General features: G+C 48.9%; 2 protein-coding genes across 7 annotated transcripts in view; one reads left to right on the top strand and one right to left on the bottom strand.

The window, feature by feature from the left end:
• Positions 1-11,386, top strand: part of nck1b (NCK adaptor protein 1b) — a 30,687-nt gene extending 19,301 nt beyond the window's left edge. For 5 of the 6 annotated variants that reach the window (XM_035530723.2, XM_027021911.3, XM_035530724.2 and 2 more), the window contains 2 exons: positions 6,948-7,660; positions 8,158-11,386. In XM_035530723.2, coding sequence (XP_035386616.1) covers positions 6,948-7,660; positions 8,158-8,358 — 914 coding nt within the window. In that variant the 3' untranslated portion in view covers positions 8,359-11,386. Of the gene's footprint in view, positions 1-1,536; positions 1,672-6,947; positions 7,661-8,157 lie in introns of those variants that run through there. The other variant, XM_035530725.2, reaches the window with a different exon arrangement.
• Positions 11,387-12,369: 983 nt separating this feature from the next.
• Positions 12,370-17,022, bottom strand: bdh1 (3-hydroxybutyrate dehydrogenase, type 1). The gene is made up of 5 exons (XM_027021908.3): positions 16,737-17,022; positions 16,258-16,368; positions 15,540-15,675; positions 14,377-14,529; positions 12,370-13,920 (listed from the first exon to the last, which is right to left on the bottom strand). The coding sequence occupies exons 1-5, from the start codon at positions 16,947-16,949 to the stop codon at positions 13,454-13,456; spliced, it is 1,080 nt and encodes a 359-aa protein (XP_026877709.1). The 5' UTR covers positions 16,950-17,022; the 3' UTR covers positions 12,370-13,453.
• Between the last annotated feature and the right edge of the window lie 244 nt (positions 17,023-17,266).

The following is a 17,266-nucleotide window of genomic DNA, read 5'->3' as shown; positions in this document are numbered from 1 at the left end:
ATGTCCCCCTTTGCGTGGTTGTAGCTGGTGTGGTCAAGATTACATGAAGTTTGTTCATAAGATCACCTTTCTAGGTCCTAAATGTGTGGCTTCAAACAAATAAACACTTTTGCAATAAATAAACCGATAGAAAGTTAACTATCTATTTATCTATCTATCTAACCAGCTGGCTGTACAGCATGTATGGGCAGTCCCGCTCTGGGTGAGTGAGGTTAGAGGTGGCCAGTAGCAGTGAGCTGAGATAACAGGAAAAGGGCCAGTGAAGTATGAGGTGTAGAATCAAAACCAAGGTGGCATGTGGGGGATGTGAGTGTGCTTGGCTTGAGGCGTCGTGAAGCTCTTATTGTTGGTTACAAAACAACCTGCCAACAGCAACATCTGTAGAACTTGTTTAATGGCGTGTGTGTGTGTGTGAGTGTGAGTGTGAACGTGAGCGTGTGCATGCGGGAGTGTGTATCTAGGGCTGTGTATGTGCGTACCTGCATGCACGCGTGTGTGCGTGCGCGCATGCTTCTCCTGCAGGGTCAGCGAGTCTTGGCCACTCACCTGTATGTGCCCTTGTTAATATGCAGGTGTGTGTGGGTGACATGCTGATGTCAGCATGTAGACTTTCACACAGGGACTCTTAGAACAGCTCGGTGAGCCTCCGAAGATGTCACCTGGAAATAAATACAGCTATTACTCTACTGTCTCCTTCACTCTCTCTGTTTCTTTCTCTCTCTCCATCTCTCACCCTCTTCCTCTTCCTTCCCTTCTGTCCTAACTCGGTTAAACGCGCACACGCACGTCCACGTACACTTATTTAGAAGAAGCACTTTGGATCTTTAGACCAGCTGAACTAAAGTCTTCTCGTCAAGTTCACCGTATCTGTGGTGGATTTCTGATCTGTTCGTAATGATCGCAGAATGTCACATCGCTCAACACGCGAATATCCAGCAGAACTGAAAAATTCAGTTTTCTTGTTTGGTGTTTGAGTAACTGTTTTTGTTCTCTCTTTAAAAAAAAAACAAAATTATACCAAACTACTAAAGAAGAAAGAGTGAAAGAAGAAACAGAAACAACTGGTGATTTTTGTAAGCACCTCATTTGAAACCTTGTTATCACCACCAGTGGGGACTCCAGCTGTGTGGAGATGTTGTGGAGCTTTATTTCCAAATACCACTCATATCTTCAGTGGTGATTCAGGGTCAGAAAAGCCCTCACGTTCAAATTATATCATGCAGAAATAAGAGTAGTATCCCTGGTGTGTGTGTGTGTCTGTGACTGTAGTTTACTCATTCTTTGTTTTCTCTATTGTTCTTTGCGTTTCGTGACCGTAAAGCTGGTTCTTCTAAACACACTGAATCATATAACTCAATACTGTGAGTCACGGTGACAAAACAACTGTTGGGTTTAACGAGGCTTGGAGCTAAGATTTAGCCAGCTCATCATTTACAGAACTACAACTCTCTCTGTGTGTGTGTGTGTGTGTGTGTGTGTGTATATAAAACAAGCTGTTAGCCCGGCTAAAGCAAGGCCACGTGTGATTGGCTGAGCGCAGTCACATGGGCGGGGAGTCTGATTGTGAGCTCAGTGGTGGGCGTCTCACATGGAATAAGTTCCCAGCAGCTGAGGGGCGCTCGCCGGGAGAGGCCAGAATGGACATGGCTAACCTTTTCAAGCATTTCTTCCGTGAGTTTCCCCCCTCTACACTTTCCGCTTTGTTTCATTCGCTTCTCACACGAGATCTCGTCCTTGTGCGAATATTTCACCAGAGGAGTTGTAGGTTGTCGGGAGGGATTAGCAGGTTCTGTAAGGCTTTTCTGCCACTCTCAGTTGGGTGGGAACATGTCAGTGTGCGTGCGTGCGTTTTCCCGTCTCCGTCTCCGTCTCCGCTGTGTTTTTGGTTTATTTTTTAACGCTCTAGTTAGAGCGGCTTTATGCGAGCTGTGCCGAAGTGTGAGGACTAAGTGAGTCCGTTTCGAGCCGGGTTAGACCAGCCTTGTTAGCTGTGGGTGGAAGGAAAAGTTTCTTCGCAGCTTTTTGGAGTCGTGTGTGTGTGTGTGTGTGTGTGTGCGCGTGCGTGCGCGTGCGCTAGAGGCAGAGAGACTGCGTGTCTGGCAGGGCAGGGCTGAGCTAAGCTCCCGTGGAAAGCCTGTAATTGCTTCGCTCTCACTCACCCGCCGTAATCAGCTCGTGTGTGAAGAGAGCCCAGCCCTACTCTTCCTCACCGACGCGAGCATCTCCGCTTACTCCCTCTGTTCCGGACACGGCGCTCGAAACTAAAGTTCAAACACACCGACCAAACGTTACGGACCGCGGCTGTGCACCGTGTGCATCTTTGGTAGCAGCAGGCTGAAGGTGCAGCCGCACGTGAGGCGGGGGGCTCGTGGAGGCCGAACACTGCGTGCATTGTGTACGGCTGCTGCACCCGCGTCTCCACCGGGAGAGCTCACGGCGGAGCGCGATAATCGAGTTGTTTCCGCGCTCGAGTCGGCCCACGCGGTCTCGCTCATGCGCGCTTTTAAAGAGCTCGCGGCCTTTCACTTGGATTCACTGTCAACATTGTTATTGCATGGTTTCTGTGTTAGCTGATTTGTTTTTCAACACCATTATTTGTATGTTAACGTATGAAAATATTATTATTATTAGTAAACTGTTGTATATATGAGTATTATTATTATTATTATTTGTTTTCCTTACACAGGAATCATGTTTAATGTTAAGAAATGTACTTGCTTGGTGATAACAGTGTTGGTGAACTGTATGTATGAGGTCATTATTCTTATTGGTGAATTGGAACCTCCAAAGCAGTTTGATGTGGACCTGAAGAGACAGTGACACGCTCTTCTCTCTTCCTGTCCTCTGGCCTCTGCTCAGAGAGGAAGTTGTCTAATTTGAGTCAGATTTCTCCCCAGTTCCTTTGAGCTAGCAAGAGAGGAAGTGAGGAAACTGGGACTATTGATTCACAAATGTCTGAGCGTCAGTCAGTCTATCCGTTTGTCCATACGTCTCTCTCCACTTCCCGCACCACACCTCCCTCTCTCTCTCTTTTTTCTTCCTTTTTCTCCCTCTCTCTCTCTCTCTCAAAGAAGGCGCCACAAGATCTGCCAGGATTACTGTGAGCAGTGACACACACAGACACTGAGAAATAGGGGGGTTTCCCCCTTCTTTCAGATGTATCCAAGTGTTATATTTACAGTTTCCTCTCTCTCTCTCTCCCCCGCTCCCCTGCCTCACTCTCACTTCCTCCCTCCCTATCCCTCCCTCTCGGTTGTTGGCTCTCTTCCTCTTTTTTTGAGATCTTCAGCTGAGCCCCGTTAGCCAGACGATTGTGTAAGAGGCAGAGATGGCTGTTGCTCTGAGGCGACTCCAGCTTCTGTGCAAGTGTCATGGACGTGGAGAGCCCCTCCAGTGGGCTCGGGGTAAAGGAGGCGACGACCTTGCCCTGCTCTTACGGTTACGAACGCCGACCGTGGATCAGTCTCCAGCTTTCCTCGTGCTTATCCGATACCGGCAGAACACGAGCCGACGTGCTATGCCGCTCTCTGGCCTCGTCTTTCGGCCCCTTGATGACCCCGAAAGACTCATGTTGTAGGAGACGTGGGCCGCGCGCCGGCGAGAGCCTGCCCACCCCGTCCGAGGACCCCTTCCCTAGGCCTGAGGGGGAGCGAATGCCGGTAGGGTTCGGCGAGTAAATGCAGACAGTTTTGTCAGTTCATCGGTCACTTGAGGGAACCAAACTGAGCAGCACTGCCTGGCTTCCGGTGGTTGCACTGTAAGTCTGCTCATGTCTCGCAGGACTGTGGTTGAAAGGCTGCATTTCTGCATGTTCTCAGCCTGCCACAAGCACTGGGGCACTTTTCACACTGCTTCTCCGAAACTCTGTGTTAGCGTATTATTTGGTTGGTTTTTCCTCCCACTGCTCCACCCAAACTCCAGGGCTCCGCATGGCCAGCTCTGCTCACGCGCCTGCTGGTGGCATCATTCTTCCCTCTACAATTCTGTATGTTACTTATTTCACATCGACGTTTTGCTCAGCCGCAGCGACTGTGGCTCTCCGAGCCCTCCGAGTTCCACCATTGGTACAGTGTGTACATAAAGCCCTGGCCGTGTAGGAGCAGACCCCTTTGGTACCCCTCTGTGGGGGACAGAGGAGGCAAGCGGTCAGCCATGTTTCGTTAGGAGGAAAGGCCCTGACATGGAGGGGAAGTTCCCGCAGCGTGGTGCAGGACTCCGAATGTCGTGACTGAACAGAAAGATGGCGAGGAACGTTCGCAAGCCCAGTCCTGCAGTGGGACGGACTTCCACGACTGTCCTCTGTTCAGGAATGTGAAGGGGACTGGCTCCGATGGCCAGTGGACCCCACGCAACACCTCCGTTTTCTTCTCTTCTCCATCCTCAGAGCTTCTGTCCTTAGTAGAGGGGGGTGGTGTTATGGACTGGTGAGTTACTGGTCTGGTGTAGGTGGAGCTCCTTACTCAAGCACCTGGAGGCATGTCGGTGACTAAGGCAGGATCCATATGGGAAGGTAGCCAATCCCATGTCATGAAGTCAACGCTGCACTCATATCAGGCACATAAAAATCCAGCTTTTGACTTTGTTGCTGGTTGCCATGGAGAGATGGGTGTTTGATATTAAATTATTACAATATAATAACGTTTCTTTGAGACATAAAGGTAGTGCATTTTTATAGCACCTTTTTAAAAAAACGTTTAGAAAGTGCTTTACGTTATAAAGACAAAAACAACAAAAAAAATCAGGCAAACAGGAGAATAATGTTTATACAAACATGCATTATTGATTAATGCATTATGGTAAACTATAAAAGACAAAGTAATAGAACAGAGGATGTTAAAGTGGTAGTTGTCGGAAACTGGGATCCCGCACGAGGTAGCGGCTCCCGTCAGATGGAAGGGTAGGTGCTCCGTAAGACTGCGCCCTGATGGGAAGGGGGTGAAGAGTGTGTTCAATTTCCCCCTCCAGTCTTGCACCAAGTGGACATTCCTTCACAGTAATGCCACTCTCGCTCCTGCCAAGCCCGCCGTTGTGGCAGCGTGGGGATCCTGTGCGACGCTGCCCCTGTAATCCAGCGAGTCACGCCTCTTGGCCTGGAGCTCGTAAGATGATGGAACGCTGAGTCACCAGAGAACCTCCCCTGCATATGTTCATATGCTCTTCCTCCATTCTGCCTCTCTCTCTCTCTCTCTCTCTCTCTCTCTCTCTCTCTCTCTCTCTCTCTCTCTCTGTGTGCACTCTGTCTTTCCAAACAAAAGCATGACCCTGGGTGTGGTGAGCATTCCAGTGACATGCTTTGTGAGAGAGATTCCTAGTGAAATTCACAATGTGGCAGTAATAAAATTAGATGCATCTGGCTCTGATTGGAGGGTGGGACAGCAACAACAATTAGTAACACTTTTTAGAGGTGGTTGTTTACACTTTGGCCTGCATAGAGGTGGCTGTTTACACTAAATATCATTCTATGCTTATGATGGAGAAGCTGTGTGTGTGTGTGTGTGTGTTTGTGCGTGTTTGTGCACATCTTTCTCTCTCTATCTGGGCGGTGGGAGTGTCATTGCCTTGTCTGTGTGCTCAACTGATGCAAAAATATTATATGAATGCCTTCACACAGACTTCATTCACCTGCAGAGCCAGCGTGTGTACTGATTGTGTAATGAGCACAGGCTAGCTCTAGATCAGGCCCAGTGTGTATGTAACTCAGCCAGGAGCACAGGCGTGTGTGTTTGAACAAGTCCCTCCTCCACTCACATCCTGCCTGCCCAAGCTTGTAACCAACCACAATAGCTTTCGTTTTCAGAGGTGAATCCCACAAGAATGGCATAAGTGCACAGGGAGTGACGTCCACCCCCTGCTCCTGAACCCCGGCGTGTCCACACAGACATAGACGCTTCTGAACCCGGGCGTGTCCACACCAACGCAGATTTTCCTGGACCGTGCGGTGTGTTGCGCGTTGACAGGAGTGATGTTTTGGCAGTGGGAGCGTGTTGATTCTGAAGCGTTTGGTTGGTTTTACTGTACCTGTGCAGGACTGTGAACTGGGTGAACGGGAGATGCTACATGGCTCCTGACGTGGTGGGGATCGTTACATGGACAGAGGACTCTGACTGGGTTAAAGCCCAGCTCTCACTGGCCATGACGTCATGCTAAGTTACCACAGAGGCTTTCACCCACAGTTAGTCATCTTAGCCTTGTCAATACAGCCCCTGCCGTGCTTGCGGATGATTCCTGTCCTTTTGGTCAGAAGCACATGCTTATTTGCTAATTGTGGGATATGCATTGAAGGTTCATTAAGATGTAAGAACGCGAAAAGAATGCAAGTATATACCACTGAGGAGTACTAAACAGCGTGCTGATGCACCACTCGGGAGTATTGAAGTGTGCAGATCAGTCATGTATGAAGGTTGCCGTGACTGTGGTCTCCCCACTCCTGCCGCAGTCCGGTACCTGCACGTGCAGCGTGCGCCAGGCTTCAGAGTGCAGTGCTTTACTGCGGCTTCTAAAGCCGTCTAGAAACTAGTAGAATGCAGTGATTGTACTACATGATATTTGTGTTCCTTAATATGTAAAATAATTCTTTTGGCATTAAGTTTGGCAAGGAGTGTGTTGCTCTTAATGCAGGTCTTTGACCAAGCTGCACAGACACAAGATCCATGTACGTTAAAACCAGAGCGAACTCCCTCACCAGCCCCATGGCTAGCCTGCAGTTTGCCCACTGGATGGAAAATGATGAACAGATTAGTAGTGAGATTTGAAATACTAGTAAATTGCATTTAAGTTGGAGCAGTTCCTGCCCGGGCCTTTAAGGGGCCGTGTGGGACAGCATCTGGGTTCCTCAGTGGTTCTTACACACACATGAATACACTCTGATGTCACGAACGCTAACGTCCAGGCTTCAGCTCGGAATGGCGGCTTGCGACTAACAAGTTCATCTTGGTGTGTGTCCACAGGGATCGGGAAGGTGAAGCGGAAAACCGGAATGCGGGAGACGGCGTCGAGCCCGGATGCGGACTTCTATGCGGACAACGGCGAGCGCCTGTATGACCTGAACTTGCCGGCGCTCGTGAAGTTCAACTACACGGCTGAGCGGGAGGACGAGCTGTCCCTGGTCAAGGGCACCCGGGTTATCGTCATGGAGAAGTGCAGCGACGGCTGGTGGCGGGGCAGCTTCGGCGGCCGCTCCGGGTGGTTCCCCTCCAACTACGTGACGGAGGATGGCGGCGTCGGCGGGGACGCGGCGGGCCTGCCCGAGAAGCTGGCGGCGGTGGTGCAGGGCGCGAACGGTGGGCGGGTGCTCCACGCAGTGCAGGCCCTCTACCCCTTCAGCTCGGCCAACGACGAGGAGCTGAACTTCGACAAGGGCGAGGTGATGGACGTGCTAGAGAAGCCGGACAACGACCCCGAGTGGTGGAAGTGCCGCAAAGCGGATGGGCAGGTCGGCCTGGTGCCCAAGAACTACGTGGCCGTGCTGCAGGAGGCGCAGAGCCCCGTGGGTGGGGCGGGCCCGCCAACGCCCGACTGCGACTACATAGAGCCCTCAGCCAGTGGGCGCTTTGCTGGGAAGGAGTGGTACTACGGCAAGGTGACCCGGCACCAGGCGGAAGTGGCCCTCAACCAGAGAGGCACCGAGGGAGACTTCCTCATCAGAGATAGCGAGTCCTCGGTGAGTAACATCTGGACAGCTTTTGGGGAGTGTTGAGAGAAAACAGAGTATTGTATTGTATCAGTATTGTTGTTCTAGCCCAAGCTGCTCCTGGACCAGGGGTATGCACATCCCCCATCCCCACCCAATACTGCAATATTGGTATTGTGCACATTTACATTTATGGTATTTAGCGGACACTCTTATCCAACTCGACTTGCGTTCATGACTGAACACAACTTGAGCAATTGAGGATTAAGGGTCTTGCTCAAGGGCCAAAAAGGCGCAACTTGGTGGTGGGGTTTGAACTGGCAAGCTTCTGTTTACTAGTCAAGTACCTTCACCACTGAGCTACCACTTCCACACTGTATGGACTAATGTACTGTGTATAAGGCTGTAACTACAGATCACTTAAAAGAGAACATTAACTACATAAGATGAGAGAAAGATGAAGGAAGCGGTTGTCTGGGGTCCACTGGTTGGCCATAACCTCTCCATGCCATTGTCTCCCTTTGCAGCCTAACGACTTCTCCATATCCCTCAAGGCCCAGACCAAAAACAAGCATTTCAAGGTTCAGATGAAGGACGACCTGTACTGCATCGGACAGCGCAAGTTCAGCTCCATGGAGGAGCTGGTGGAGCACTACAAAAAGGCGCCCATCTTCACTGGCGAGCAGGGCGACAAACTTTACCTGGTCAAGGCACTCCCCGCCTCCTGATCCAGACCACTGCCCTGCCCGTAGTGCCACAACTGCTCCAGGACTGAGAGATGGGGTGGGGAGGGGGGTAAAAAATAGCATTCCGACACCGGAGAGAAAGGGAAGGGGAGGGTCGGGGTGGGGAAACGAAGTATGGACTCCCATTTTCATGCTCGGAGATGTTCGGACACTTCCACGTATCAAAGCTATGATTCTGTTTAGGGCATAGGTGATGTACTTCATGTCGATATGTATTAGTTATAACTAGGCTTTCTTCTGTCGATACACATATATTCATTTCTTTTGGTAACCGTGTCCTTTTAATTTCAAGATGGCGAAACTGCATCGCACATTTCCAGAGTTTCATGCAGTCTCTCGTCACAGGGAGCTGAGCTAACCTTTTCTAACTCGATCACAGTGGGTGACCAAAGCTTATTTATTAGCAAGGGTGTAGTGAACGTCACTCCGAGCCCCGGCCGCCTGTATGAATCTGACCCGAGGCCGAGCGGTTGTTTTGATATTTGCAAACAGCTTATCACGATGAAGAGGCTGCATCGACACGGAATGCCAGGCGCGTTGCTGAGGGAACCGTTCTGTATTCAAAAGGTCTATTCTTTCAGCAGTGATGACTGCTTCCTTATCAGTCTAGACGGGTTAAAGTCCTGTGTGCCGAGAGCCATCAGACACTGACTGATGTTAATAGAAACTCAAACCTTTTCTCGTGTCCAGCAGTGAGACCGAACTGGGATCAGCCACATGGTCTCACTGTAACATTTGCTTGTGACATTTGCATGTGCTCGTTTCCCTGTACTGGTTGGTGCACAGCCAGCCATGCGGACACAGGTCCTGACTGGGTGGGGTATCAGATACTCTGCTGGACTCAGAAGTCCTTCAGCAGTAATCCACCTTTGTGTGTGGCGTGGGCCGTGTGGGAGTATTGCGGTTTGCGGTCAAGCTGGCATGAAGGATGTCTGTGGGTCACACGAGTAGCAGCGAGGATGCCGGGTGTCCGCCGGAGTTACTCGGCCCTCGTGTGACGGACAGCTGCATGTGGTCAGGGATCATGTGGAAGCTGACTGGAAGGAGATGTTTTGTGCTGGAACTCAGCTCAGCTAGGTGGGCACACGGGCACAGGTGAAACTTTTTTCTTTTGGCTAAAAACGGAAAACATTTACATGGGGGGAGGTATCAGGAGGCAGTGGGATGCCTCCTGCAGGGGGTGCTATTGGACAGGGACCAGGATGCTGAGGGTTGGACATTAGCCTTCACTGATGACTTCCCCAGCTGGGGGCTAAACTGGGGCGAGAGAGCGTGGTGGGGTTTTTCAAGGGGGTGTATGGAAAAACGCGCACACACAGCTAAGCAGAGTAGTGAGTCACGGGTGACTGTGAAGGTTTACAGTGAAATCCAATCTGCAATATCTTTCAAGAGCGAAAAACAGGCACGGCGCTGTGGACGGAGAAGCGTGTGGACAACACCCTGGCCGGTCCTGGAGTCCCTGGAGTGTGTTCAAAGCAGATGGCCTGCTCCTTAAAACACGATAAAGGAGCAGGAAGAAGGCAGCACGCGGTCGATGCTACCCAAACCAAAGGTTTTACGTTCGGCGTGGCGCACAGCGTCTCTCCCGCCCGGCCTTGCCTTCTCTATTTGAGTACTGCTTTGCATTTGCGTAAATCCGACGTCGTGCGGCGGGGTAACGGCAGCCTGCGCACTTCAGACGTTCAGCGCGACCTGCGTGCTGTGCCTTGTGTTGATGTGCCGCTGTGATATGCTTATGTACAGCTCACCCCTGGTTCGTTCTTTCTTTGTCTAGCGAGAAGCGACCTTAACCGTGCAGCTGTGTGCCCTCAGCGTGGTGGGCTGTTACTCTGTAGGTTCATGTCTGCACTTTTTTGTTTTGAGCAGGCTGACTGTACAGTACATCATTTAGATAATTCAAGGTTTACATTTATAATGGGGATGATTAATCAGTTCCGTGCTCTAACGGGCAGGTGTCATTTGTGTGACTGAGCTGTATTGTGATTTACATTTAGCAGACGTTATTGAGACCTTGCCAGTTTTTTTTTCTTAAATGTCTTTGGCAACAGGAGCAAAAAAGGACATGTAATGGTGTAATATTTACTAGATTTGATTCTTGAATAGTCTCTACTGGACACATGAACTCTCACCTGGCCTCTAAAATGGTCACGTATAGAGTGACTGCAGCCTTGTAGGTGATTGTGTGGCCGATTCATTGAGGAAATTAAGATGTAGTCACTGTCTGTCTCTCTCTCGCTCTCTCCTTTCCTGGTGTGCTTAGTTTTGCTCTTCCCTTTAAATGTGGCCAGGTTCCCTGTTGATCCATCCCTGTTGTTATGGGAACCAGCAGCAGGTATAAAGGTGACCTGTTATGCCACCACCGACCCAGACATTTCCTTTTACCCAACCGTGCTGTCGTCACACACCACATGGTAATACTGCTCATCTAGGGAAAGATTTTTGGTTGCCATACTTGTGCAGGCTTTCCTAACCCTGCTCCCAGAGTTCACGGTGGGATACACGAAGACCAGGTGTGGGAAGCCCTGTCCTGCTGACTAGGGGGTTTCCTCCTGTCCGTGCAGGCCTAGAACAGCCCTCGTATTTCGCGACTCGATGACCGTGTGCCCAGGTGTCTGAGTAAGAAGGCGTGTCTAGAAACGGGTCTCCCGGGAACTGCGTCCATCAGGGTGGAAAAGCCAAACGTTCCCTGGATCGGCAGTATTACTGTAAAGAGTCACTAACAAAAGAACCCTGTGAATTTTGATGGCTCACGTGGGAATGACTTGCCTTCATGTATTTTCTAACCTTAAGCATGTCACAGATTAATTATTACTTACCATGAGCCTGTGGGGAGGGGCAACCTGTACTTGCTTTGTCAAACAGAGGAAAAAAAGAGACAGAGCTCTGGGCCAGACGATGCTGTGAAAATGACTGTACATATGCTCACTATCTACGTGGAACTAAGAGTCCTTTTCCTATCTAACAGAACTTTATTAGACTGTTCAAAGGAAGTAATAAAGTGTGTAAACCAGTGCTGCTCTCTGTCTCGTACACGGAGAAACTACAGGGTGAGAGAAATAACGAGCACGGGTGTCCCCGTCGTCGCTAAAACCAGACGCAAAACGTTTATCCTGACTCAATCTCGCTTTCTAAATGTAAATGTAGGATATATCAGGCTCTTCTACAATCAGCATTCCTCTGTACATTTTGAGTGATTTACTATAATATAAAAAACAAGTCTGAGCTCAGCACAGCTTCACCACAGGCTTTCTAGACCTGTTTCATTATTTTAAGAATGTTTTTGAATCCATCATTTTCAAATTATTAAACATTAACAAAATTATCATAATTTAGTATACACAGACATGATCTAGAGATTTTTCCACACCTATTGTGATGTTAAAGTAGACCGGGCAGTGATCTTCACCTGGTGGAGTATATACTCATACAGAGGACTGTTACTCACACTATTTCAAACACTTGTGTTCTAATGATCTTTTCATATAAACCAAAACCTGGATGCTTTCTGCAGCCTTACAGAGGACACTGTCTTCCTTAAGGAGGGGGTGGGGGGTTGTAGAATATTTATAATTAACACCCAACAGGCATGACGGATATTGAAGGCTGAGGCACCGAGGTGGCAGTCTGTCACTAGTTAATCTCTGTGTTTGTCTCAGCTGGTGACTGCTTCATTTTTTTATCTTGAGTAATCATCTTATTAAAAAAATGTAAACATCCAGCTAACTGCATATTTGAAAATCTCCGCAGAATACTATTGTGGCCAACTGGTAAGAATCCAGTGGAGAACTCGATCAACTGGATGATCTTAGACAAGATATTAAATATATTAAATATTTATTCCAAGTAACATTTTGTGCCTGCAGTGGCCCAGATCGGAGGACTAGGGCTGCTCTTAGTGGCCCAAGTCTGCCCTCTATAGGACGGGAAGATGAGTGCAAGTGAAGACGAGACGAACTTCCCAGGTACGCAGCATTTAAAAAAGTGAACTCAATATTTTCACAAACTACTTTTATTGAGAAAAAGTTCAAATCTTAAGAATTTGAGGAGTTGCATTATTTTCATCCCAAATATAAGTGAGGAGGCTCCTTCCAAGCAAGCAATAAAATAAAAGCACACGTCAAAAATAACAAGAATTTATAAAAGGATCTACACCAAAAGCAATATGGAGGTCATTTTGATCCACTTTACAGCCATTTGTTACCCAAATACTAAAACGTGACTGAAAGCTCAGCATGTGACAGGAGAGAAACGCACAGACCAGCCAACACACCTATGCAGACGTTGGATCTCTTACTTGCTGGGAAGACGAGCAATTGGTGGGAAAAGCATTGTGACAGAATCATAACGCGTCAGCTGAAACTTCACCGAGGGTACCCTGAAGGTGTCGGCCTGTCAGTGCAGATGGAAGATTTTTAGGAAAGAAAATGTGAGTAAAACTCATTCAAATGATTTAAAACCCTTTTATTTTGTGCGGTGTTGTGTGTAGTGTTATGTTCATATTGATTCCGAACTTCTGATCTGCAGTGAATGTTATGAGCACGTATAAACAGAGTACAGCTTTTATCAGCCTGATAATTAGGTGTGAAACTCTGACTTTGGGCTTAAACATGATTTTTTTTTTTAAAAAAGAATGTGCAGTCTTGCTGAAGTGATTAGAATAAAGAATGTACAATAAAAAGAAATGATAATTATGATCAATTTAACTAATAACAGAGGTGAGTTTACTAACTGATACTGGCTAAGACTGCGCACGTTCCAGCACACAGTGACTCTGCACTGCACTAGAAGAGGAGACCAGTAGGTGCCATCTGTGGGATGTCATGTTGCGTACAGTAGGAACGTTAAACTGGTCGGCGCGCTAACACTGCAGCACACACCAGACTCTGCTGTGGTTTATTAGTGTCCACTGCCTTTGAAACAGCGTTTATGACGGGGAATTATTTGATGTCAGTGCACCGAACGATGGCAGAAATACGCCAATTATTGCGGCATCTTAAGCACGGAAAGCGAAATTGTGGCGAAGACTGACACGATGAACTGTTCATGCCCCGGTGGGAGGAGGAGGGCGGCTACCTTATCAGAAATATAGCCTATCAGAGAGAGCAGCTGGGAGATGGGTCATGACCTGCATCCGAATCCACCAATGGGGCTCCGTGGGGTTGTAGCGCGTGTATGGCCGCTTGGACGTGAGGGCGTCCGTGATGTCCTCCAGGACGGGTGTGATGTCACGCTGGCCGCTGTTGCAGTAGGAGCGCATCAGAGCCATGTGCTGCTCAAAGTGCGCCTTGCCGTAGTCCTCCTGCACACCAGGGGGCGCTTCCTTCCACAGTTTCTCCGCCGTGGTGGCCACGGTGTCGCGCGTCATGATGCCCGTGGCCACGATGAAGTTCCCCGGCTCGATGACGGACACCTTAACACCCCAGTTCTTCATCTCGTACCGGAGACAATCGGAGAAGGCCTCCACGCCGAACTTGGAGATGCAGTAAGGAGAACGCAAGGCATTCCCCATTCTTCCGTACATGCTGGCTATGTTCACTACACGCCCTGAAACACAGCGGACACAACATGTGCTCCCATAGCCAAAGCAGGGTGCCAACACCCGGGTCACGAAGTACACACTCTCCTACTGATAGATGTACACACGTCGCTATGGATACGAGTATCTAAGACTGTAAATGCCATACACGGTTCGTTAGGGGCTGAGATCAGCATCCAGACATCTGAACAGGGATGGCCAATCGTTCAAATGTACAAGCTGCAAAGTGAAGGTGCACTGTAATGGTTGCTCTAGCAGGGGTTTACTTAGATTAGTCTGCAAACCTAAAGGATGACGTCGCTGTCCATGGGCTTAGTTAACATACTCTGACAAACATCCTTCTGCTTCGGAGGAAAAGACTGACAAAGCAAAACCATCACAAAGGGCTAATCTGACACTAATGAAAACATCAGCTCTGAGGCTTCTGTAAAGCCCCAGGGTGGTCTGCAGTCAGCGCCCCTCACCTTCAGCTCTGCGGATGAGAGGGAGGAGGGATTTGGTTACTCGGATGGTGCCCCACAGGTTGACCTCAGACACCTGCTTGTAGGTGTCCATGCTTGTGAACTCCACCTCCCCAAATGTAGACACCCCGGCGTTGTTCACCACAGCCCACAGACCTGCCCGAGGAAGTGACATCAGCGAGGACCAGTCAGCCAGCCGACATGGCTCACACCACATATAGCCTCCACTGCCTCCAGTGGTCCACTCCAGACCTCCACGCTACCTCTATTTACAAGCGATCCCACTACACGGACAACACAGTACCGAGAGCTTGTAACCGTACAGGTTTATATATACACACACACACACACGTGTGCACAGACGTCCTTCTCCACCAAGAAAAGAAAAACAGCAAACGTAGGATACAAATGTAGCATGCTAAATAAAAACAGGACCTTTTAAAGTGTTAGATAGGAAACAGTCTTCATTTCATTATATTTCTTAATGTGAAGTAGCAGTTAAATGTAGTTATACATTACTGTCGTTATATGACTTCTCAGTTGTTGGTTAAGGCGGTTTTAAATACGTGACACAGTGGCTGTGTGATAGAGGTTTGTTCAATCAATTTTACCTAGTCAAGCTCATGAGCAGAGAGCCGAGAAGGTTTTGGGAATACTATTGAATCTATCCAGGAGGTGACAGAGAGAAAACACCATCTTTGTTTTTCTGGAGTTGATCAGCAATGGTCAACACAGTGGTGAAGGTACTTGACTCATAATTGGAAGGTTGCCAGTTCAAGCCCCACCACTGCCAAGTTACCACTGTTGGGCCCCTGAGCAAGACGCTTAACCCTCAATTGCGCAAGTTGTACATGCAAGTCATTTTGGATAAAAGCAACAGCTAAATGCCATGAATGTAACATCTCAGATTAACACTCCAATGACTAATACTCAGGGAAACACTTTATAGTGTGCTTTTACATAGGCTAGTGCTTAGAGAGAACATGACAGAGAAGAAGAAACGAGTCTTATTGCAATCCAGTCAAGTGCAATGGCTTGTGAAACCAACTGCCAAGTGTCGTCATAGCAACCCCAGTGACCCATAAACCATACTGACACATGCCCATGAATTCAACAGTCAGGAAACCGTATCGCCCATACGAGGCTGCGGACGAGAGCAAGCTCACCTTTCTCCGGGTCGGCCAGGTTAGCCCTGATGAACTCCACCGCTTGGGAGACCTGGTCCTCGCTGCACACGTCCAGCTGCACCACCTTCAGCGTGTCCGAGTGCATGTTCTCCAGCTCCGCTGCCCCCTCACCCACCTGGGGGCACAGGGAAGGGCGTGCGCTCATACTCACCACCGCCGTCCTGCTGCGCGCTCAACCCCACCCCGCACAGGGCAGTAACAGCATGTGTCCAGCTCTGACCCTGGTAATCTGGACCCTCCCCTGTACTGCCAAGAGTCCTCGGTGCTGATTCAGTTCACCAGCTAACTATCATACACTTTAAGTACTTGAATCAAGGTCTTAGGACAGTAAACATAAATAAATAAACCAATACTGAAATATACAGGACTCTGCCTCTGTATGAGAAGTGACTTTAAAAAAAAAAAAAAGAGATCAAGTGACTTCAAGACGACGTTTATTGGGATAATTCACTACCCTATTGGCTATAAAGGTATTTTTTTCAATACCACTTTCCCTGAGAGATCTATAGTGAAAGTTTGTGCCACTGTGTAAAAAGCAGTTAAAAAGCAGTTTTACGAAAGGATTTTGCGTAAGGGTTTGTTAAATCATTTTCACCTACTACCCCACACTTCTTCCCTAAATTCAGACATGCAACGGGAAGACATAACCGTTTAACCCCAGAAAAAACGGATGTGCGACTGCAGGATAACACTTTACCTTGGAGAGACAACCTGCGAACACGGTGAAGCCGAGCCGGTGGAGGTGCTTGGCCAACGCGTGCCCAAACCCTCGGTCACATCCGGTAACGAACACCGCCTTTCCCTCCACCTGCAACGGGACGTGTGGGCGGTGTGACCCCTGAGGAGCCTGCACCACCTCCCATGCATCTGAACACCGGAGAGGTGTTGAGGTTGAAGGGTCGCGGCTTAGACGCCGACCGAAACCGCACGTGAGCAGTCCCGGAGTCATGCGCGGCGGAAAGTACAGGAGAGGTTGTTCTTCTGTTTAAATCTTACAGTGCAATTAAATGAGGACTTTACTGGCTACAAGCAAATCCTACAACTATAGACAACTTTCTTGAACCGTCGCACTGAGGTCTGCGCGGAATTAGAAACACGAATCCCGATCTGATGTGATGTGCATTCACACGCGCGTCTCTGCCGTGTGAATGCAGAGGTAGAGAGGCGCAAACCTACCTTGACAGACCCGCGGGGTAGTCGAGGCATTGCTATATACACGACAAACACTGCATATACCGCCACGATGCACTCAGTCCCGCTCGCTTCGGAGAGGCCGAAGGCTTGGGTGACGAAGTTGAGGGCAACCGGGAGCCCGAAACCCAAAATTAGGGTCAAAAAGCCTGAAAAAGCGACGAGTACTGCCGCTCTAACGACTGGCAGCGAAGCCATCTTGCGAACGCGTTGTCAGATTGCGGAGGCTGGCTTTAACTCTGACCTCACCGGCGCCGTGAATAGGGAAGGCTGCCAGTCCTCGACGAGTAAGCAGAAGTAACACAACTGCGCGATATATTTGTTAACCCGACGGTATCGGATAGCATAACCAGTCGTGCGTTTCATTAAGAAGCTGCACCGGCGCCGCGGACGTCTGAGGTGTCATGGTTGCAAAGCGCAATTATTTACATCTACATTTACACATCTAAATACAAATGAGGAACATTCTCAAACAACAAAAAACAATACAATGATAAAATATCAAAACTACATCT

This window comes from Electrophorus electricus, chromosome 14 (genome assembly GCF_041902795.1).
Source record: "Electrophorus electricus isolate QZ-2024a chromosome 14, ASM4190279v1, whole genome shotgun sequence".
Lineage (NCBI taxonomy): Eukaryota > Metazoa > Chordata > Actinopteri > Gymnotiformes > Gymnotidae > Electrophorus > Electrophorus electricus.
The sequence above is the reverse complement of the archived record's forward strand: the minus strand, read 5'-3'. Positions and strand labels throughout refer to the sequence as shown.

What these genes read in the sequence shown, in the direction of transcription:
- bdh1 (XM_027021908.3), bottom strand. Translation starts at nt 16,949, where the DNA reads ATGGCTTCGCTGCCAGTCGTTAGAGCGGCAGTACTCGTCGCTTTTTCA. An exon ending in CCTGGCCGACCCGGAGAAAG is followed by an intron (nt 14,530 to 15,539) that starts GTGAGCTTGCTC and finishes TTCCTCGGGCAG; the next exon opens with GTCTGTGGGCTGTGGTGAAC. An exon ending in TCTCATCCGCAGAGCTGAAG is followed by an intron (nt 13,921 to 14,376) that starts GTGAGGGGCGCT and finishes GCTGTGTTTCAG; the next exon opens with GGCGTGTAGTGAACATAGCC.